Genomic DNA, 19849 nt, shown 5'->3' on the forward strand with positions numbered 1-19849 from the left:
TTACTGTGTTTGGGGTCTCCCTTTCTCAGGCTGCAGGTTTATAGTTCTCGTTTTTGCTTTCTGCCCCCAGTGGCTAAGGTTGGTTCAGTGGGTTGTGTAGGCTTCATGGTGGAGGGGAGTAGTGCCTGTGTTCTGTTGGATGAGTCTGCATCTTGTCTTTCTGGTGAGCAAGACTGCATCCGGTGGTGTGTTTTGAGGTGTCCGTGAGTTTATTATGATTTTAGGCAGCCTCTCTGCTAATGGGTGAGGTTGTGTTCCTGTCTTGCTAGTTGTTTGTAATAGGATGTCCAGCACTGTGGCTTGCTGGTCTTTGAGTGGAGCTAGGTCTTAGTGTTGAGATGGAGATCTCTGGGAGAGCTTTCACCGTTTGATATTACGTGGAGATGGGAGGTCTCTGTTGGACCAATGTCCTGAACTCGGTTCTCCCACCTCAGAGGCACAGGCCTGACACCTGGCCGGAGCACCAAGACCCTGTCAGCCACACGGCCTGCTCTTGCAAGGCCACGAGCTGGGCAGGCCGTGCAGGCCGCACGTGCGTTCACGGGCCGGTACATGAGGGCGGCTGTGCCTAGATTTACTTTTAAAAAGCAAGGAATTTTCATTGTTTCTGACTCTGTCATTACCTATATTTGATTGGAATGCAAAATGTATTGTAACCCGTAAACGAGCAAATTAACATATAAACATATAGATCTATTTGCATGTATATTTATGTAGATATGTATTCTCTAGTGGTAGTTGAGGAGAAGACAATTTAAAATCTTTGATGATGATTCTCTGGTAACATATTGCAGTCGACTTCAGTATGGTATAATAATTGTAACATTGGGAACAGCAGGAGATACGATTGTTTTCTCTGTGCCATTTTTCTGTTGTATCTGAGAATAGAATAATCTCCCATTGTGTGCAGGGAAATTGCTGCTTATCTTCCTGAAACTCCTAGACTAGTAACATTATTCATCCCCAAAAGCATCAATGTACAGTGTTGAGCATGGAGAGGGTAGTGGCAAAGTATGTGCCCTGAGGAGGAAGTTCTCGGTGTCTGATATTATAAGGTGTCATATGATCTCCCTTTATCTGCGCATAAATCAAAGACATAATAACTATCTTTCTCTAGATTCCAAAATTTCAGTGCAGCCAAGACAAAATTTTTTCTTTCCCTTTGCCATGTGTTTTGTGGGATTTTTAATTGGCAGTATTTGGTGTATTTGGCCCAATGAGCAGACTGATTTCTTGATACTTGTATAAAATATTGCTCTTTCATAAACTGAAGTTGGAAATAAAAGTGGCCAAGTTTGAATGATCAAAGTCTGTCAGTGAAGATTCACATCTGCCAAGCCTGTTTCCCTCTTAACAAGTTAGAAGGGCTCTCTCTTCAAACCTTGGACCAGTGTGTATGCAATACTCAGACATATTTTTTTTTAACATCTTTATTGGCGTATAATTGCTATACAATAGTGAGTTAGTTTCTGCCGTACAACAAAGTGAATCAGCTATACATATACACATATCCCCATATCTGCTCCCTCTTGCATCTCCCTCCCACCCTCCCTATCCCACCCCTCTAGGTGGTCACAGAGCACCTAGCTGATCTCCCTGTGCTATGCGGCAGCTTCCCACTAGCTAGCTATTTTACATTTGGTAGTGTATATATGTCCATGCCACTCTCTCACTTCGTCCCAGCTTACCCTTCCCCCCCCCGTGTCCTCAAGTCCGTTGTCTACATCTGTGAACAGACACGTTTTTAGCACAGCACATTTGTTCTTTCTGCCAGCCATTTGATGAAACTCAGCGACTTAAGGCTGCACCAGTTCAGAAATCCATATGGAAGAAATATCCTGGCAGCGTTCATTTCAGCAAGGCAGCAGGGGCTCTGTAATTTTTCACACAAAGGGGGTGAAGGAGTAGATCAACATAACCTGATATGTTATACTACCAGGTAAGGATTGTTGATTGGCTTGCAGTAGAAGCACTAGCCAGTACACTTTCCAGAAATACCACATAGGGTGACAGCCATCCAGGGTTGAGAGCTTCCTTCACCAACGAGCCCCAACAAAAGACATCCCCCCATCCCTAGTCTGGATACTCAAGACCAGCACCCAGCTCACATTGAAGCAAATAGTATATATTTTTCAAAAACAATTCAAGGAAACAACTTCACAGAATGTTATCTGGAGCCTTGAAAAAGAGAGGTTTTTCCCCCCCTTTTATATATCGATTTCACATTATCAAAAGCTACGGCTTCCCTGGTGGCGCAGTGGTTGAGAGTCCGCCTGCCGATGCAGGGGACACGGGTTCGTGCCCCGTTCCGGGAGGATCCCATGTGCCGCGGAGCGGCTGGGCCCTTGAGCCATGGCCACTGAGACTGCGCGTCTGGACCCTGTGCTCGGCAACGGGAGAGGCCGCAACAGTGAGAGGCCCACATACCGCAAAAAAAAAAACAACTAAATTCTTCTTTCCTCTGACCAAAAACACTGCTTCTACCTGTCTTAAAAGTGCATGTAGATTGTCGATCAGGTAGCAAACACACACACAGAGTTACACACACTTTCACACATTTGGCAGGAGGCTGCTGTCTGAAATGAAGTGGATGCTCCAGTCCTTTTCATCTCTCTCTCCTTGTTATTCATTTTTCTTGCTTAGTCAGAATGACTGGCAACTGACAGTTTCAGGTAGAGTAGAATAAACTGTTGGAAAGCATACCCGTGATCAGTTTCCAGCTGCACCCCAGCCAGCTGTCCCCCATCATTTCAGAGGAGGTTTTATGGCCCACTCCATACACTGTTGCAGTTACTTAAGAAGATGGCACTGGGTCATGCCACATTGGCCCCGAAGAGTCATTTATGCAAAAAAGAATCATTCTTGGGACTTCCCTGGTGGTCCTGTGGTTAAGAATCCGCCTTCCAATGCAGGGGACATGGGTTCAATCCCTGGCTGGGGAACCAAGATCCCACATGCCACAGGGCAACTAAGCCCGTGTGCCACAACTAGAGAGAAGCCCGCACACGCAACGAAGAGCCCACACACCTCAACAAAAGATCCCATGTGCCACAACTAAGACCCGACACAGCCAAAATAAATAAATAAATAAATAAATAAAAAGAATCATTCTTCTTCAGGAATACAGGTAATGCTTTTTGAAAATAAACGTGCACGTTACTTACTGTCCATGTAAAATGATGAGTCTTTCCCATAAGGTACTTTTGTAGCTCAGGTTTTCATGTGGAGTTGTATGTGGTTGAGCAGATTTCTGTGATGCATCTGCCCACATGTGTGTCCATACACACAGGAAAACTCTAGAATACATTTTTGTCTTGCTCTCATAAACTTTCATGTCCTGCCAAGGTTTTAAGATATTTTTAATTGTTTTTATTTTCTTCTAGTGGAGTCGTAAGATCTCTTTAATTTTTTTTCAACATCTTTATTGGAGTATAATTGCTTGACCATGGTGTATTCGTTTCTGCTTTATAACAAAGTGAATCAGCTATACATATACATATATCCCCATAGCCCGTCCCTCTTGCATCTCCCTCCTAACCTACGTATCCCTCCCCTCTAGGTGGTCACAAAGCACTGAGCTGATCTCCCTGTGCTATGCGGCTGCTTCCCACTAGCTATCTGTTTTACATTTGGTAGTGTATATATCCATGCCACTCTCTCACTTCGTCCCAGCTTACCCTTCCCCCTCCCCGTGTCCTCAAGTCCATTCTCTATGTCTGCGTGTTTATTCCTGTCCTGCCCCTAAGTTCTTCAGAACCATTTTTTTTTTAAGATTCTATATATATGTGTTAGCATACGGTATTTGTTTTTCTCTTTCTGACTGACTTCACCCTGTACGACAGTGTCTACGTCCATCCATCTCACTACAAATAACTGAATTTCGTTTCTTTTTATGACTGAGTAATATTCCATTGTATATAAGTGCTACATCTTCTTTATCCATTCATCTCTCGATGGACACTTAGGTTACTTCCATGTCCTGGCTGTTGTAAATAGAGCTACAATGAACATTGTGTAACATGACTCTTTTTTGTTTTCCATTTATTTTAAAAAAACTTTAGTGTCTTGCATTTAAATTTTCATTTCTCTGCTAGATTACATAAAGCACTATTTAATTAATTAATTACCTAATTTATAAATGGTAACTATTTTAGACTGTTACTGGTATGTAAAAATGCAATTCCTTTCGTTTCATTTTTTTTTATGTCTGACATTCTTATAAACTCTGTAATTCTAATATTTCTGTAACTTAAGAATTTTTTTTAATATCTTTATTGGAGTAAAATTGCTTTGAGTCTTTTTGAATTATGGTTTTCTCAGGGTATATGCCCAGTAGTGGGATTGCTGGGTCGTATGGTAGTTCTATTTTTAGTTTTTTAAGTAACCTCCATACTTTTCTCCATAGTGGCTGTATCAGTTTACATTCCCACCAACAGTGCAAGAGGGTTCCCTTTTCTCCACACCCTCTCGAGCATTTATTGTTTGTAGATTTTTTTTTGATGGCCATTCTGACCTGTGTGAGGTGATACTTCACTGTAGTTTTCATTTGCATTTCTCTAATGATTAGTGATGTTGAGATCCTTTCATGTGTTTGTTGACAGTCTGTATATCTTCTTTGGAGAAATGTTGATTTAGGTCTTCTGCCCATTTTTGGATTGGGTTGTTTGTTTTTCTGGTATTGAGTTGCATGAGCTGCTTGTAAATTTTGGAGGTAAATCCTGTATCAGTTGCTTCATTTGCAAATATTTTCTCCCATTCTGAGTGTTGTCTTTTCGTCTTATTTATTTATGGTTTCCTTCGCTGTGCAAAAGCTTTTAAGTTGCATTAGGTCCCATTTGTTTATTTTTGTTTTTATTTCCATTTCTCTAGGAGATGGGTCAAAAAGGATCTTGCTGTGATTTATGTCATGGAGGGTTCTGCCTATGTGTTCCTCTATGAGTTTTATAGTGCCTGGCCTTACATTTAGATCTTTAATCCATTTTGAGTTTATTTTTTTCTGTGGTGATAGCGAGTGTTCTAATTTCATTCTTTTACATGTAGCTGTCCAGTCTTTCCAACACCACTTATTGAAGAGACTGTCTTTTCTCCATTGTATATTCTTGCCTCCATTATTAAATATAAGGTAATAATATGTCTGTGGGTTTAACTGTGGGCTTTCTATCCTGTTCTATTGATCTATATTTCTGTTTTTGTGCCAGTACCATACTGTCTTGATTACTGTAGCTTTGTAGTATTGTCTGAAGTCAGGGATCCTGATTCCTCCAGTTCTGTTTTTCTTTCTCAAGATTGCTTTGGCTATTTGGGGTCTTTTGTATTTCCATACAGATTGTGAAATTTTTGTTCTAATTCTGTGAAAAATGCCATTGGTAGTTTCATAGGGATTGCATTGAATCTGCGGATTGGTTTGGGTAGTATAGTCATTTTCACAGTATTGATTCTTCCAATCCAAGAACATGGTATATCTCTCCATCTGTTTGTATCATCTTTAATTTCTTTCATCAGCGTCTTATAGTCTTCTACATACAGGTCTTTTGTCTCCTTGGGTAGGTTTATTCCTAGGTATTTTATTCTTTTTCTTGCAGTGGTAAATGGGAGTGTTCCCTTAATTTCTCTTTCAGATTTTTCATCATTAGTGTATAGGCATGCAAGAGATTTCTGTGCATTAATTTTGTATCCTGCTACTTTACCAGATTCATCGATTAGCTCTAGTAGTTTTCTGGTAGGATCTTTAGGATTCTCTATGTATAGTATCATGTCATCTGCAAACAGTGACAGCTTTACTTCTTCTTTTCCAATTAGGATTCCTTTTATTTCTTTTCCTTCTCTGATTGCTGTAGCTAAAACTTCCAAAACTATGTTGAATAGTAATGATGGGAGTGGGCAACCTTGTCTTCTTCCTGATCTAGTGGAAATGGTTTGAGTTCTTCACTATTGAAAATGATGTGGGCTGTGGGTTTCTCATATATGACCTTTATTATGTTGAGGTAAGTTCCCTCTATGCCTACTTTCTGGAGGTTTTTTATCATAAATGGGTGTTGAATTTTGTTGAAAGCTTTTTCTGCATCTGTTGAGATGATCATATGGTTTTTCTCCTTCAATTTGTGAATATGGTTTATCACACTGATTGATTTGCATTTATGGAAGATTCCTTGATTCCTGGATTAAACCCCACTTGATCATGATGTATGATCCTTTAAATGTGCTGTTGGATTCTGTTTGCTAGTATTTTGTTGAGGATTTTGCATCTATGTTCATCAGTGATTTTGGTCTGTAGTTTTCTTATTTTGTGACATCTTTGTCTGGTTTTGGTATCAGGGTGATGGCGGCCTCATAGAATGAGTTTGCGAGTGTTCCTCCCTCTGCTGTGTTTTGGAAGAGTTTGAGAATTATAGGTGTTAGCTCTTCTCTAAGTGTTTGATAGAATTATCCAGTGAAGCCATCTGGTCCTGGGCTTTGTTTATTGGAAGATTTTAAATCACAGTTTCAATTTCAGTGCTTGTGATTAGTCTGTTTATGTTTTCTATTTCTTCCTGGTTCAGTCTCGGAAGGTTGTGCTTTTCTAAGAATCTTTCCATTTCTTCCATGTTGTCCATTTTATTGGCATATAGTTGCTTGTAGTAATTTCTCATAATCCCTGTATTTCTGCAATGTCAGTTGTTACTTCTCCTTTTTTATTTCTAATCTGTTGATTTGAGTCTTCTCCCTTTTTTTCTTGATCATTCTGGCTAATGGTTTATCACTTTTGTTTATCTTCTCAAAGAACCAGCTTTTAGTTTTATTGATCTTTGCTATCGTTTCCTTCATTTCTTTTTCATTTATTTCTGCTCTGATCTTTATGATTTCTTTCCTTCTGCTAACATTGGGGTTTCTTTGTTTTTCTTTCTCTAATTGCTTTAGGTGTAAGGTTAGGTTGTTTATTTGAGATGTTTCTTTTTTCTTGAGGTAGGATTGTGTTGCTATAAACTTTGCTCTTAACTGCTTTTGCTGCATCCCATAGATTTTGGGTCATCGTGTTTTCATTGTCATTTGTTTCTAGGAATTTTTTGATTTACTCTTCATTTTCTTCAGTGATCGCTAGGTTATTTATTAGCGTGTTGCTTAGACTCCATGAGTTTATGTTTTTTACAGTTTTTTCCTGTAATTGATATCTAGTCTCCTAACTTTGTGCTCGGAAAAGATACTTAATATGATTTCAATTTTCTTAAATTTACCAAGGCTTGATTTGTGACCCCAGACATAATCTATCCTGGAGAATGTTTCATGAGCACTTGAGAAGAAAGTGTATTCTGTTGTGTTTGGATGGAATGTCCTGTAAGTATCAGTTATGTCCCTCTTGTTTAATGTATCATTTAAAGCTTGTTTTTCATTATTTATTTTTGTTTTGGATGATATGTCCACTGGTGAAAGTGGCATGTTAAAGTCCCCCACTATGATTGTGTTACTGTTGATCTCCCCTTTTATGGCTGTTAGCATTTGCCTTATGTATTGAGGTGCTCCTCCTTTGGGTGCATAAATATTTACAATTGTAATATCTTCTTCTTGGATTGATCCTTTGATCATTATGTAGTGTCCTTTGTCTCTTATAATAGTCTTTATTTTAAAGTCTATTTTGTCTGATATGAGAATTGCTAGTCCGTCTTTCTTTTGATTTCCATTGGCATGGAATATCTTTTTCCATTCTCTCACTTTCAGTCTGTATGTGTCCCTAGGTCTGAAGTGGGTCTCTTGTAGACAGCATATATATGGGTCTTGTTTTTGTATCCATTCAGCCAGTCTATGTCTTTTTGTGGGAGCATTTAATCCATTTACATTTAAGGTAATTATCTACATGTAGGTTCCTATTACCATTTTCTTAATTGTTTCATGTTTGTTATTGTCGGTCTTTTCCTTCTCTTGTGTTTCCTGCCTAGAGAAGTTCCCTTAGCATTTGTTTTAAAGCTGGTTTGTTGGTGCTGAATTCTCTTAGCTTTTGCTTGTCTGTAAAGGTTTTAATTTCTCCGTTGAATCTGAATGAGATCCTTGCTGTGTAGAGTAATCTTTGCTGCAGGTTTTTCCCCTTCATCACTTTAAATATGTCCTGCCACTCCTTTCTGGCTTGCAGAGTTTCTGCTGAAAGATCAACTGTTAACCTTATGGGCATTCCCCTGTATGTTATTTGTTGTTTTTCTCTTGCTGCTTTTAATATTTTTTCTTTGTATTTAATTTTTGATAGTTTGATTAATATGTGTCTTGGTGTGTTTGTCCTTGGATTTATCCTGTATGGGACTCTGTGCTTCCTGTCCGTGATTGCCTCTTTCCTTTCCCATATTAGGGAAGTTTTCAACTCTAATCTCCTCAAATATTTTCTCAGTCCCTTTTTTTTCTCTTCTTCTGGGACCCCTATAATTTGAATGTTGGTGTGTTTAATGTTATCCAGAGGTCTGTGAGACTGTTCTCAATTATTTTCATTCTTTTTTCTTTATTCTGCTCTGAGGTAGGTATTTCCACTATATTACCTTCCATGTCACTTTTCCGTTCTTCTGCCTCCGTTATTCTGCTATTGATTCCTTCTAGAGAAGTTTTAATTTTATTTATTGTGTTGTTCATCGTTGTTTCTTTGCTCTTTAGTTCTTCTAGTTCCGTGTTAAATGTTTCTTGTATTTTCTCCATTCTATTTCCAAGATTTTGAATCATCTTTACCATCATTATTCTGAATTATTTTTCAGGTAGACTGACTATTTCCTCTTCATTTGTTTCGTCTGGTGGCTTTTTACCTTGCTGCTTCATCTGTTGTTTGTTTCTCTGTCTTCTCATTTTGCTTAACTTACTGTGTTTGGGGTCTCCTTTTCTCAGGCTGCAGGTTTATAGTTCCCATTGTTTTTGGTGTCTGCCCCAGTGGGTAAGGTTGGTTCAATGGGTTTGTAGGCCTGCTGGTGGTGGGTACTAGTGCCTGTGTTCTGGTGGATGAGTCTGGATCTTGTCTTTCTGGAGGGCAGGACCACATCCGGTGGTGTGTTTTGGAGTGTCTGTGACGTTCTTCTGATTTTAGGCAGCCTCTCTGCTAATGGGTGGAGTTCTGTTCCTTTCTTGCTAGTTGTTTGGGTGTCCAGCACTGTAGCTTGCTGGTCGTTGAGTGGAGCTGGGTCTTAGCATTGAGATGGAGATCTCTGGTAGAGCTTTTGCCATTTGATATTACTTGGGACCAGGAGGTCTTTGGTGGACCAAAGTTATCTTTAGATGCAGGAACCTATTTTCATTTTATAGGGTCCCTCTGATAATATATTTGTCTCTTTTTCTTGTCTTTGTTTAAAAGTCATTGCATTCTTTTAGGAAAATAGATTCACTGAACATTTTATGATATTGAATTCCTAACGTGAGGAAGCTATTTAGAAAGCCTCTGCTCTTTGGAGTTTTGCAAAGAAAAAAAGAAACAAAAACAGTCTTTTGTACTTTTTTTTGTGGCTTTACTTATAGTTTTTTTTTTACTTATAGTTTTAATCTGAAGTGTTGTTTCATCTCTGCCAGATCAGCAAATAATCAGTGTCTTTAGATTCTCTTAGAATGTATTTCTTTCTTCCTCCTTTCCAACAAAGTAAAATGCAAGTATTTAAATATATCTTACCACTCAGTGCCAAACACAAAAGAAATGTAAATATATCGTCAGCCTAATTCACATCTGCCAGAGTAATTGTCGGATGCATGCTGATTAAACATAATTTTTTTTTTAACCAAGCTTTTAATTAGGCATCTGCACCAGGTCACACAGATGAAATTATAAAATATGATTAAGAAGGCTTTCATTCTTTTGAGAAACACGGAGGCATGCCAACGTCTTGGTATCCTTTTTGCCTATAGATAAGAGTGTTAGAATCACTGGCTGTTTGTCAGAAATCAAGGAACCTTGGGGTAAGCCCCCAAAGGCCTGTCACTTGTCTGTTTAACAGCACCAGTGAAATTTCCCAGAGCCTTATATGAGTGCAGTAGAAGGGCTTTCCACATTCTCTTCAGAAGGAACTTTTAAAGCTGCACCTTTGAAACTACCTTTTCTGATTTTCCATGCATGGAAAGAAACTAGACCAAGGAAAGTTAAATTTCTTGCCCCAAATCACATAGCTATTGATATAATTTATACTATAGCTTATGATGGTTACAGAGTTCTGTGGGTTACAGTGCCCTGTCACCTCTCTGTGTCAGCATCCTCAAAGCCTTCTTCCAAACAGCTCATTTGGGAGCACTGCAGAAAGTGGACTGGGATATTACAGTGGATTCCCCAGTTTGCAATTATTTGCTTCACTGCTTCCCTCTATTAACTTGAGTAATCAAAAGAATATTGCAGTTCATCTCTCAATTTTCATATTCAGGAATTAAGGGTATTTTACCCAGCATGTCAGTTGGTACGATTGGAGGGACACAAAAGTGTCCCCAAGTAAAAATATGTCCTGGTCTGTTTGAAATTCTTAACATTTGTGTTAAAGCTTGGGTTCAATTCCTAAATCTTACCTAATTACCAGGGTTCAGTTCTCCTAGGCTCAGTTTCCACATGTATAAAATACAGGTAACAATGGTAATAACCTCAAATGGATTTTTGAAGGATCACGTAAAATAGAATTTGTTAAATGCCAGATAAATATTAAATGTATTAAAATGGTAGCCACTATGGTCAGAGAAGCTCTAGGTGAGGTTAATGTGGTTAGAAAGGTAGAAGAATTAAGATGTCAGGAAGAGTAACACACAGGAGGAGGTCACTAACTCTCAACAAAAAATGGTGGTCAGAAAGATGATCCAAAAAGTGAAGTTGGTCTCACAGGGTAACTAGGAGTTTGTTAGTGGAGACAAAGCATGGGAAGAGTGAGAGGATGGAAAGATGTAGCATGTGTAGGACACAGCTCTGAGCTTGGCCCAACTAAAGTACAGAGTAGGTTGGAAAGAGGCAAGAAATGGTGAAAATGTAGACTGAGAGCCTTATATGCTGAGCTCTATTGGACTCTATTCTCTTTTTATGAGCAGGCACTGAAAGATATTAAGTAGAAAGGACATCAGAGAGTATGGTATAAAAAATGAGTTGATAGAGAGGCAGGTGTAAGGCAGTGCCCAGTGCTTTAAAGTCCCTGAAACTAATGCCTGTGACCTGCAGAATAGTAACACTCTCCTGGTTCCTGAGACGATCCTGACCAGAAGAGGGGGCTTAATAACAACTCCATGTAATCCTAGTCAATATGGGGTGAGATTAGGTAACCCCATAATCCCACAGACTCATTGAGTCATTCCATATGCTAGGCTTCCCTCTCCTCCTTCCCTAGTCTCTCCTGCTATGACATCAGGAAGACCAGCTAAGGGACTGTTCCAGGAGTTCATACAATGGGTAAGTTCCCAACCTAGGGTGGTGGAACAATTGCAGACATAGCTAAGAGGTAGAATCCAAGGACCTTAGTGTTAGAATTTCAGAGTGAAGAAAATGTCTTAGAAATCATCGGGTTCAATCTTCTCTATTTATGCTATGGTGCCTGACTCATGGTAGTAAATCTTTGCTGAATAAATTAGTAAACAAATGAGGGATAAGACCCAGAGAATGACACCACTAATTATTGGCATACCTGGCATAAACTTTCTGCCATAAACATAAACCTCCTGACTCCTAAATCAGTGCTCTCTCCATTATGCCACACTTGGTTTTATAAAAAAAAAAAAAAAGAAAGAGGATTAAAACATCTTATTTTAGTGCTACAGATCAATTCAACTCAGTTTCATTCACAATTTCATTTATAATGTAGCACATAAGAATTAACCTAAAATTCTCCTGATGAAGGCTTTTGTCCTGCCTTCTATACCTTCCATAACCTAAGTATTTGCTTTTGCATTTCTGCAAAATTTGTTGGTGTCTGCAATAATGCTCTTTGCAAGACAGATGTTTAAAGTCAATAGAATGATGGTAAGTTCCAGAACCTCCAAAATGGAATCTTCTCCAATTGATGGCTGTTTTAATAACTTTCACTCTGAAGAGGCCATTTGGGAATTTTAGAAACTGCTTTAAATTATTCCAAAAGACTGATGCTTCCACTTTTATGAGAATGGAAATTGAGGAAATAGTGATTTTTAGCAAAAGAAATTAGATTTAGGCATAAGGAAAAACTTTGGGACAATAAGAAGCATTGAACCCTGTAACAAATTCATCAGGAAAACTGAGAAAGCAAGGCAAAAGCCCCTGTATCTGGGGGATACTTGTCATCAGACCTTTCTGACTTTGTGACATAGTTGAGAAAATGCCAAGGCCCTCACGTGTGGATGCTCTACATTCCATCCACCACCACCCCCGACCCCTGCCACACAGTTCACCCATCCTCTGTCCTGATCCCTCCACCCTAGCCACATTGTACTTCTATTCCAGAAGGGAATGAGGAGTCTGAGGATACTTTCATGAGGCACTAGTCTTCCTTGTTGGGAAACAGTGTATTCAGCTACAAGGATGAACATTATCTGTCCTCTCAAATTTCTGCAAGCAAACTGCCAAATAATTTAATAAAATTCAGCAGTTTCTTTTTTTAAAACTGAGCTACTTATTCTTTCTCCTTCTTAGGATATTCTTGCTTTCCACTCTTTATCAGTCATTTGTTAAAAATTTTTAATATGTATATTTATATATAATATCATGATAGCTGAGCATTTTCACAGACATCTCTTTCCTATAAGGTAGATAGAACAGCTATCGTTAGCCCATTTTATAGATGATGAAACTGGTGAATGACTTTCTCAAAGAACAACCCAAGGAGACCCAGCTTTAATTTTATTTGTCTATCTGACATACCACAGTGCTTCACTTTGGGGAATACATTTTATCAAGAACAGTTATTTTCAATTTAATTGAAGTGATGAGTGGCACATGCCCAAAAGTACATGTCAAAATTTATTATGTTTTGGGGGGTTATAGAATAGAGGGAAAATGAATATTTGATATTATAATAAAATTGCCTGTTATAATAAAATCATATATTGTTATTACAAAAAACACAAACACAAGCTTCAGAAAGAAGAAAGGGCAGTCAAATTGTATTAGCTGGAGAGGAAACTCAAAAAATAGTAATTTTTCAATGTAAAATACATGTAATTGGTGGGATGGGAGTAGTCAGTGAGATGTTTTTTTTTCTTTTAATAAAAATCTATATGACTTGGCAAAAACAAGTTAGAAACACAGCAGTGAATTTAGCTGTGAAATCCAATCCAGTTTTTATTTTCCTAAGTCTTTCTATCCTTTATTTAATGAGAATTTATCCTAAATACCTAAAAAGTTCTCAGCATAGTAATGATACTCTATATTTTACGGAAAAAACTTGGAACAGGTAGAAAACTCTCACAAAGGAATAAAGTTTGAGGTGAGTCTGTAGTCACAGACGTGAGACAGGAGCAATCTGTGTAGGAATAATGGAAGGTATCTTTGAAGAGGTCAGGAAAGAAAGGAATTATCTGGAATGAAGTTATACATAGAAAAGACGTGCACTTGAGGGTAGAGGAACAGCAGGATTCAAATAAAAAGGCAAGTTATCAAGTTATGAATTATGAACAGTAAAGATACCAGCTTCCCAAGAAAGGTAACTTATTGGGGGGGTGAATACAAACACAAGTTGGAAAGGCTAGTGGTAAAGAGTGTTAAGCAGTAGGTCTGAAGATTGAGTGGTTTGAAGTTAATAGAGGAGACAGTAGGATCAGAATGCAGTGTGAAGTGAACTATTCTAGTCTGGTCCAAGGTGGTGCGTAAGGAAGGTAGACAGCAGGTGGCAAGTGAGAGCAGCTGAAAAGGAAGATTGTATAGCCTCAGTGACTCAAAGAAGGTGGGAGCAGAGGAAAGAGGTCTGAAAATAACTCCATTTTAAGCAATCAGTGCTTTACTAAAGAGTGCTCTATTTTATCCAAAATGATGAAGTACCCAAGAGGTATCCAATATTGTATTTTGATTTCCATGACTAAGAAAGAAACCAATTACCTTAGAACATTTTCTCGTACAGGCCAGCAGTTTACACTTCCTGCTTCATCAGCCTCACTCTCCTTCACTTGCACTTTGAAATCCCATAACTGGGAATCAGGTCATAATGAGATCAGCCCTGTTGGGGACACCAAGCTCATCAGTCACACCAAATTTGACCAATAGACCTGAAGGCAATAGCCCTAAAACCATCTGACCTCAATATGTCCTAAAGTGAATGGCCATATAGGAAACAATGTAACCTTGCAGGCAATATGGCCATGAAAATGTGTGCTAGGCTCTCAAAAGAAATGCAGCATCTTATTTTTATGGAGAACCTTTCTTTGGTAAAATTAAAAGTGTTTTCATAAGGATGATCTCATTCTCACAGTAGCCCTGTGAAGAGGAAATGGAGGAGATATTTTAATTCTCATTTTATAAAAGAATAAATTGAGAGATGGAGACATCAAGTGACTCTTTTTCCATTCTCCCGTTTAAGTAGGCCAACAGGGTTAGACCTGGAGCCGGTTTTCCTAACGACGTCCGTTTCTGTGCTCATAAGCCCAGTCTATCTCAGGACTTGGCATGGCACCATCAGAAGGCACATACCAGGTGGCTCATATTTTTACTTCACAACATGTAAATGACATTCATACAGCATGGTCTATAAATATCCTACCCAATGAGTTCTCCCTCTGAATAAGCAAATGTTTGCTTACGTCTCCATCTACAATAGTTTTGGCATAACACAGTGTCTAGGCATCCATTTCCTTTTTTAAAAAAAAATAAATTTATGTATTTGTTTTTTTTTTAATTTTTGGCTGCGTTGGGTCTTCGTTGCTGTGCACGGGCTTCCTCTAGTTGCAGCGAGCAGGGGCTACTCTCCGTTGCCGTGCACAGGCTTCTTGTTGTTGCAGCTTCTCTTGTTGCAGAGTGTGGGCTCTAGAGCACAGGCTCAGTAGTTGTGGCGCACGGGCTTAGTTGCTCCGCAGCATGTGGGATCTTCCTGGGCCAGGGATCGAACCCGTGTCCCCTGAATTGGTAGGTGGATTCTTAACCACTATACCACCAGGGAAGCCCTAGGCATCCATTTACTTTTAAAGTGAGCAGTTAAGTAGTGTCAAGTTGTTAGATAGTTCTGTCCTGTGATAACTGGCCTCTCATCTTTTACATTCAGAAACCTTCTGAGTAGCGCCACAAAGGTATTATTGCAGGGTCCTTTATCACTTGCTTGCTTGATGACTTGAAAAATTGCTCTGAGTGGAAAATATCCATAAATTTTAGAAGGCAGTCTTACTAAGAACCACAAATAGTTCTTATTCTGTTTCTAAATAGCAAGATCACATTAAAACTCACTATAATAGATAATATTAATCACTATAATTCAAATAACTACTCTTTAGATCTGGCAGGGAACTGTGAGAGCTTTGAACTTAGTTCTTTTTTCCTGTGAATTTCTGGCATAGCAGAAGGAAGAATAAAGCATGCTTGCGGGCTGGGGAGTTTGTTAACTGTGATTAAAGTTCGGGAGAGCTATAGAGGAGAATGGCATTTGTTACTTTCCTGCCTTTCACTTGCCCACTCAGGAACTCATATTCATCCTTAATTATGACTGTGGTGGGAATATCTTGGTGGGACTGTCCTGATTTTATAGACGGATATAACCAAGGACAGATAATAATTAGTGAAATAGCAATTATCCTTCACATAACAATTTACAGCTTACAGACACTTTCACCTGTGTGATCTCATTTGCTATTTCCTGTAGCACAGTAAGTTGCTATTATTATTGTTCCTCATTACTTCTGAAGAATCTGAGTCACAGAGGATTTAAGTTAGTTTTGAAAGTCACACAGCTAGTAAGTGATGGAGCTGGGAATCAGTCCAAAGACATTTGGTTCCCTATTCCATGTAATGTCTACTATACCATGCAGCCTCCCAAACCTACAGAGGATGTTGGATCGAGAATGGAGGTGGGCAGAAAAATAGTCAATGTGTTTAAAAACAGAAGACTAACCTAATAGGAAAAACGGGGAAAGGAGAGGTACTAAAGAGAAAACCCAAATGGCCAATAAACATATGAAAAGATGCTCACCCTTACTAGCAGAGTGGGAAATGCAAATTAAAACCATGATCACACCCATTAGATTATTGAAAATTAAAAGTCTGAGAATGGCAAGCATTGTGTCAGATGGGGAGCAATGAAAATTCTGATACCTTACCGAGGGGAGTGAACACCGATTTGACCAATTTTGTCAGCCACTTCCCGTTTCTAACAGAGTTGAAGACACAACTGGCCTGTGTCCAGCAATTCTACCCCGAGGTAGATACCTCACAAAAACTCTCCCATATGTGCATAAGGGCCATGGAAAGAGGGTCATAGCAGAGTTATCTTTAATAGCCCAAAATTCACAAGAACCCCAGTGTCCACTAACAAAAGAATGGATAAATATTAATAAATAATGATGTAGTCATCCAACAGATATTATATTGCAATGAAAGTTAATGAACTAGAGGTAAATGTATCAAAAGAGAGAAGTATCATAAATACATTTGGAGAGATTACAGAAGATTAATATGTATCATTTACAAAAGGTTTAAAATATGCAAAAACATTTTAAGAGATATAATTTCGTGGTTAAACGATGTAGGGTTTATGTGTACCTAGATATGTCATAAAAATGTAGAGTACATGTGATTAACAAACCTCAAATGCGGGACAATGGTTACCTTTGGAAAGGGCAGTAAAGGAGGGCAAGTGGGAGAGGATGCTACCCAGGGGGCTTCAACTGATACAAGCAATGTTCTAATCATTAAGCTGGATGGTAGTACACAAGTATTTATAGTCTTTCAACCTTTCAGTGTATGAATATATATAGTAACTTTAAAAATAGAAGGGGCAAGGAGGAGAAGAAAAAAAGTTTGTCTGGATCAGACACTTCTCTGGAACTCTGGCATGACCTTAACCAGTTAAAAATGATGCCAAAACATTCCCAACTGCCACAGTCTGTTGAGAAGTCACAGTAGCAGAGTGGATGCCAATCCCAATTCAGTCCTGAGTCATGGCCCAGTGTCCCAGACATTACACCAGCACCCTCTCTGATAGACATAATTGAAGAGTGATTCCACCTGACCAGTCACATAGTCTGTGACATTTTCCAGAATGAGACCTAACCTGGATCACCGAAAATGTTATTTTGTTTTGTTTCGTTTTGTTTGTTTGTGTTTGCTTTTCTGTCTATATCTTTAGCACTTTCAAGCAGTTCTCTAGCATTTGGGAAGAGTGTTAGCTGAGAGTATGTAGTTAAGGGCATTTTAGTCAGCAATGTTCTATTCATAGAATTATTTATTTTTAAAGTGTATTTAGTGGAGAAATCATTTTGTATCAGACAACTAAGAGAAGCCAAAAAAGCATTTAACTCTGAAAATTCAACTCTGTTTTTCATTTTTGATGTTTGCAATGTTGATGGGCAATGATGTCTCAGAATGAAATCCCTAGCCATTTACACTACCCATTTCAGAAGTATCCTGATAGACTGATAACTGTTGAATTACTCATTTGACAATCTGTGAAAACATGTCTTTTAATCTCTCATATACTCTTCAGCATAGTCAGGCACAATCTCAATTTGCAAGTTCAATTCTCAAATATTATGGGTTTTGAGGGTAAAAATATCAATCCATGATAGAGCAGTGCTCTGAAAATAAAACCGTTATTCATACATAATTGAATTTTTTAACAACATCTCAAACAAACATGTTTTCCCTGCATTTTAAGAAGGAAATATTGTCTTTCTGGGTATATTTTATAATGAATAATTTGCCTTCAGGACATTTTTATTAACATAAAGTTAACTTCTGATCAGTGGGCTTCTGTAACTCTGTGATTAAATTCATTGGGGAGAAAGGACAAATGCCTTTTTTGAAAAGATCTGCAGAAATATCACTTTATCTAAGATGGGAGGATGTCTTTGGAAGCTTCCTCTTTGAAAGCCAGGGTCTCACATCCCCTTCCTCCTATTTTAGCAACAATAATATTGATAATGGTCCACGTTTATTGAGCACTCACCATATGGCAGGCATTGTGCCAAGCCCTTTTCCTGCATCATCTCATTTCACCCTCACAGCAGCTTTACAAATGAGGAACTGTGGCTCAAAGCAGGTAAGTCACTTGCCCAGTCGCACAGATCTGCTAAGTAGTAGAGCCAGGATATGGACCCAGATCGCTGATCCCTTAATCTGTCCTCTTGATCTTTACTTGTGTAGACGTGGAACCTTTGCAATTACACTTTGCTATAGAGAGATAAAATAAAATGGGCAAAATATTTTCCTCTTCCATAAAAAGGAAAAAAAAAAGACAGTTGACTCAGACAAGTGAGAGCAAAAAACCCATATACTGGGCTTTGTCCTTCATCCAAAACTTATGACTACCACTTCTCAATAATTTGAAAATTCTATTAACTGATTTGCCCTGAAGATGAAAAAGAAGCATAGAATGTGTGCTTCTTCAAGGTACAAATTCTTGTAAACTTTTCTTTCTGAATATGGAGTTGTTTCTGAACTTCAGGAATAACCAAATAGCTTTTTTTTTCAGCATTTAATCACTATATTTGTTGGCAGACCTGTTGTAACCTTGAGTCACCTACAGGGAATTTAAATACTATTCTAATTGATCTTCTCACTGCTTACTGAGAAACAGAGCACGTCTTTCACTAGTCTCATAAATAATTCCATTTCTCTATGTCAGCGTTAATTGAACTTACCTCATGTTGTCAATCTCTTTCTTTTTTTCCCTTGCAGGTGATGTCATTGTCTATATTAATGAAGTTTGTGTCCTTGGACACACTCATGCAGATGTAGTCAAACTTTTCCAGTCTGTTCCTATTGGTCAGAGTGTCAACTTAGTGTTGTGTCGTGGCTACCCTTTGCCCTTTGATCCTGAAGATCCTGCTAACAGCATGGTGCCACCCCTTGCAATAATGGAGAGGCCACCTCCAATGATGGTCAATGGAAGACATAACTATGAAACATATTTGGAATACATTTCTCGGACCTCACAGTCGGTTCCAGATATAACAGATCGGCCGCCTCATACTTTGCACTCAATGCCAGCTGATGGTCAGCTAGATAGCACGTATCCACCACCTGTCCATGACGACAATGTATCTATGGCTTCATCTGGGGCCACCCAAGCTGAACTTATGACCTTAACCATTGTGAAAGGTGCCCAGGGCTTTGGCTTCACCATTGCAGACAGTCCTACAGGACAGCGGGTGAAACAAATACTTGACATTCAGGGATGCCCTGGCCTGTGTGAAGGCGACCTCATTGTTGAGATCAACCAGCAGAATGTACAGAACCTGAGCCATACGGAAGTAGTGGATATACTTAAGGACTGTCCCATTGGAAGCGAGACTTCTTTGATTATCCATCGAGGAGGTAAGATAAACACTGGCTCAGCAATCAGTACGCAGGTGAAGTAGTAGAACCTTTACAATAATATCGAAAAAATGGAAGTTTCTCTGGAGTTGAATGAAATGGCACTTTTAAAATTTTTATTTTTTTTAACTTTATTGAGTATAGTTGATTTACAAATGTTGTGTTGATTTCTGCTATACAGCAAAGTGATTCAGATATGTGTGTGTGTGTGTGTGTATTCTTTTTCACATTTTTTTCCATTATGGTTTATCACAGGATATTGCATGTAGTTCCTGTGCTATACAGTGGGACCTTGTTGTTTTTCCATTCTATATATAGTAGTTTGTGTCTGCTAATCCCAAACTCCCAATCCATCCCTCCCCCACCTCCCCTCCCCCTTGGCAACCACAAGTCTGTGAAATCATACTTTAAAAAATGAAGGTAAAAGAGTAAGTAAGAAAGAAAAACATGAGTCCAGGAAGCTGTGCTTTTTAATTT

General features: G+C 38.7%; 1 protein-coding gene across 3 annotated transcripts in view; it reads left to right on the plus strand.

The window, feature by feature from the left end:
* Positions 1-19849, plus strand: part of MAGI2 (membrane associated guanylate kinase, WW and PDZ domain containing 2) — a 1326400-nt gene that overhangs the window by 1075735 nt on the left and 230816 nt on the right. For all 3 annotated transcript variants that reach the window (XM_082661503.1, XM_082661504.1, XM_082661505.1), the window contains exon 10: positions 18734-19372. In XM_082661503.1, the coding sequence (XP_082517629.1) occupies positions 18734-19372 (639 nt within the window). The remainder of the gene's footprint in view (positions 1-18733; positions 19373-19849) is intronic.

The sequence above is a fragment of the Grampus griseus genome, assembly GCF_964374135.1.
Source record: "Grampus griseus genome assembly, chromosome: 9".
NCBI lineage: Eukaryota > Metazoa > Chordata > Mammalia > Artiodactyla > Delphinidae > Grampus > Grampus griseus.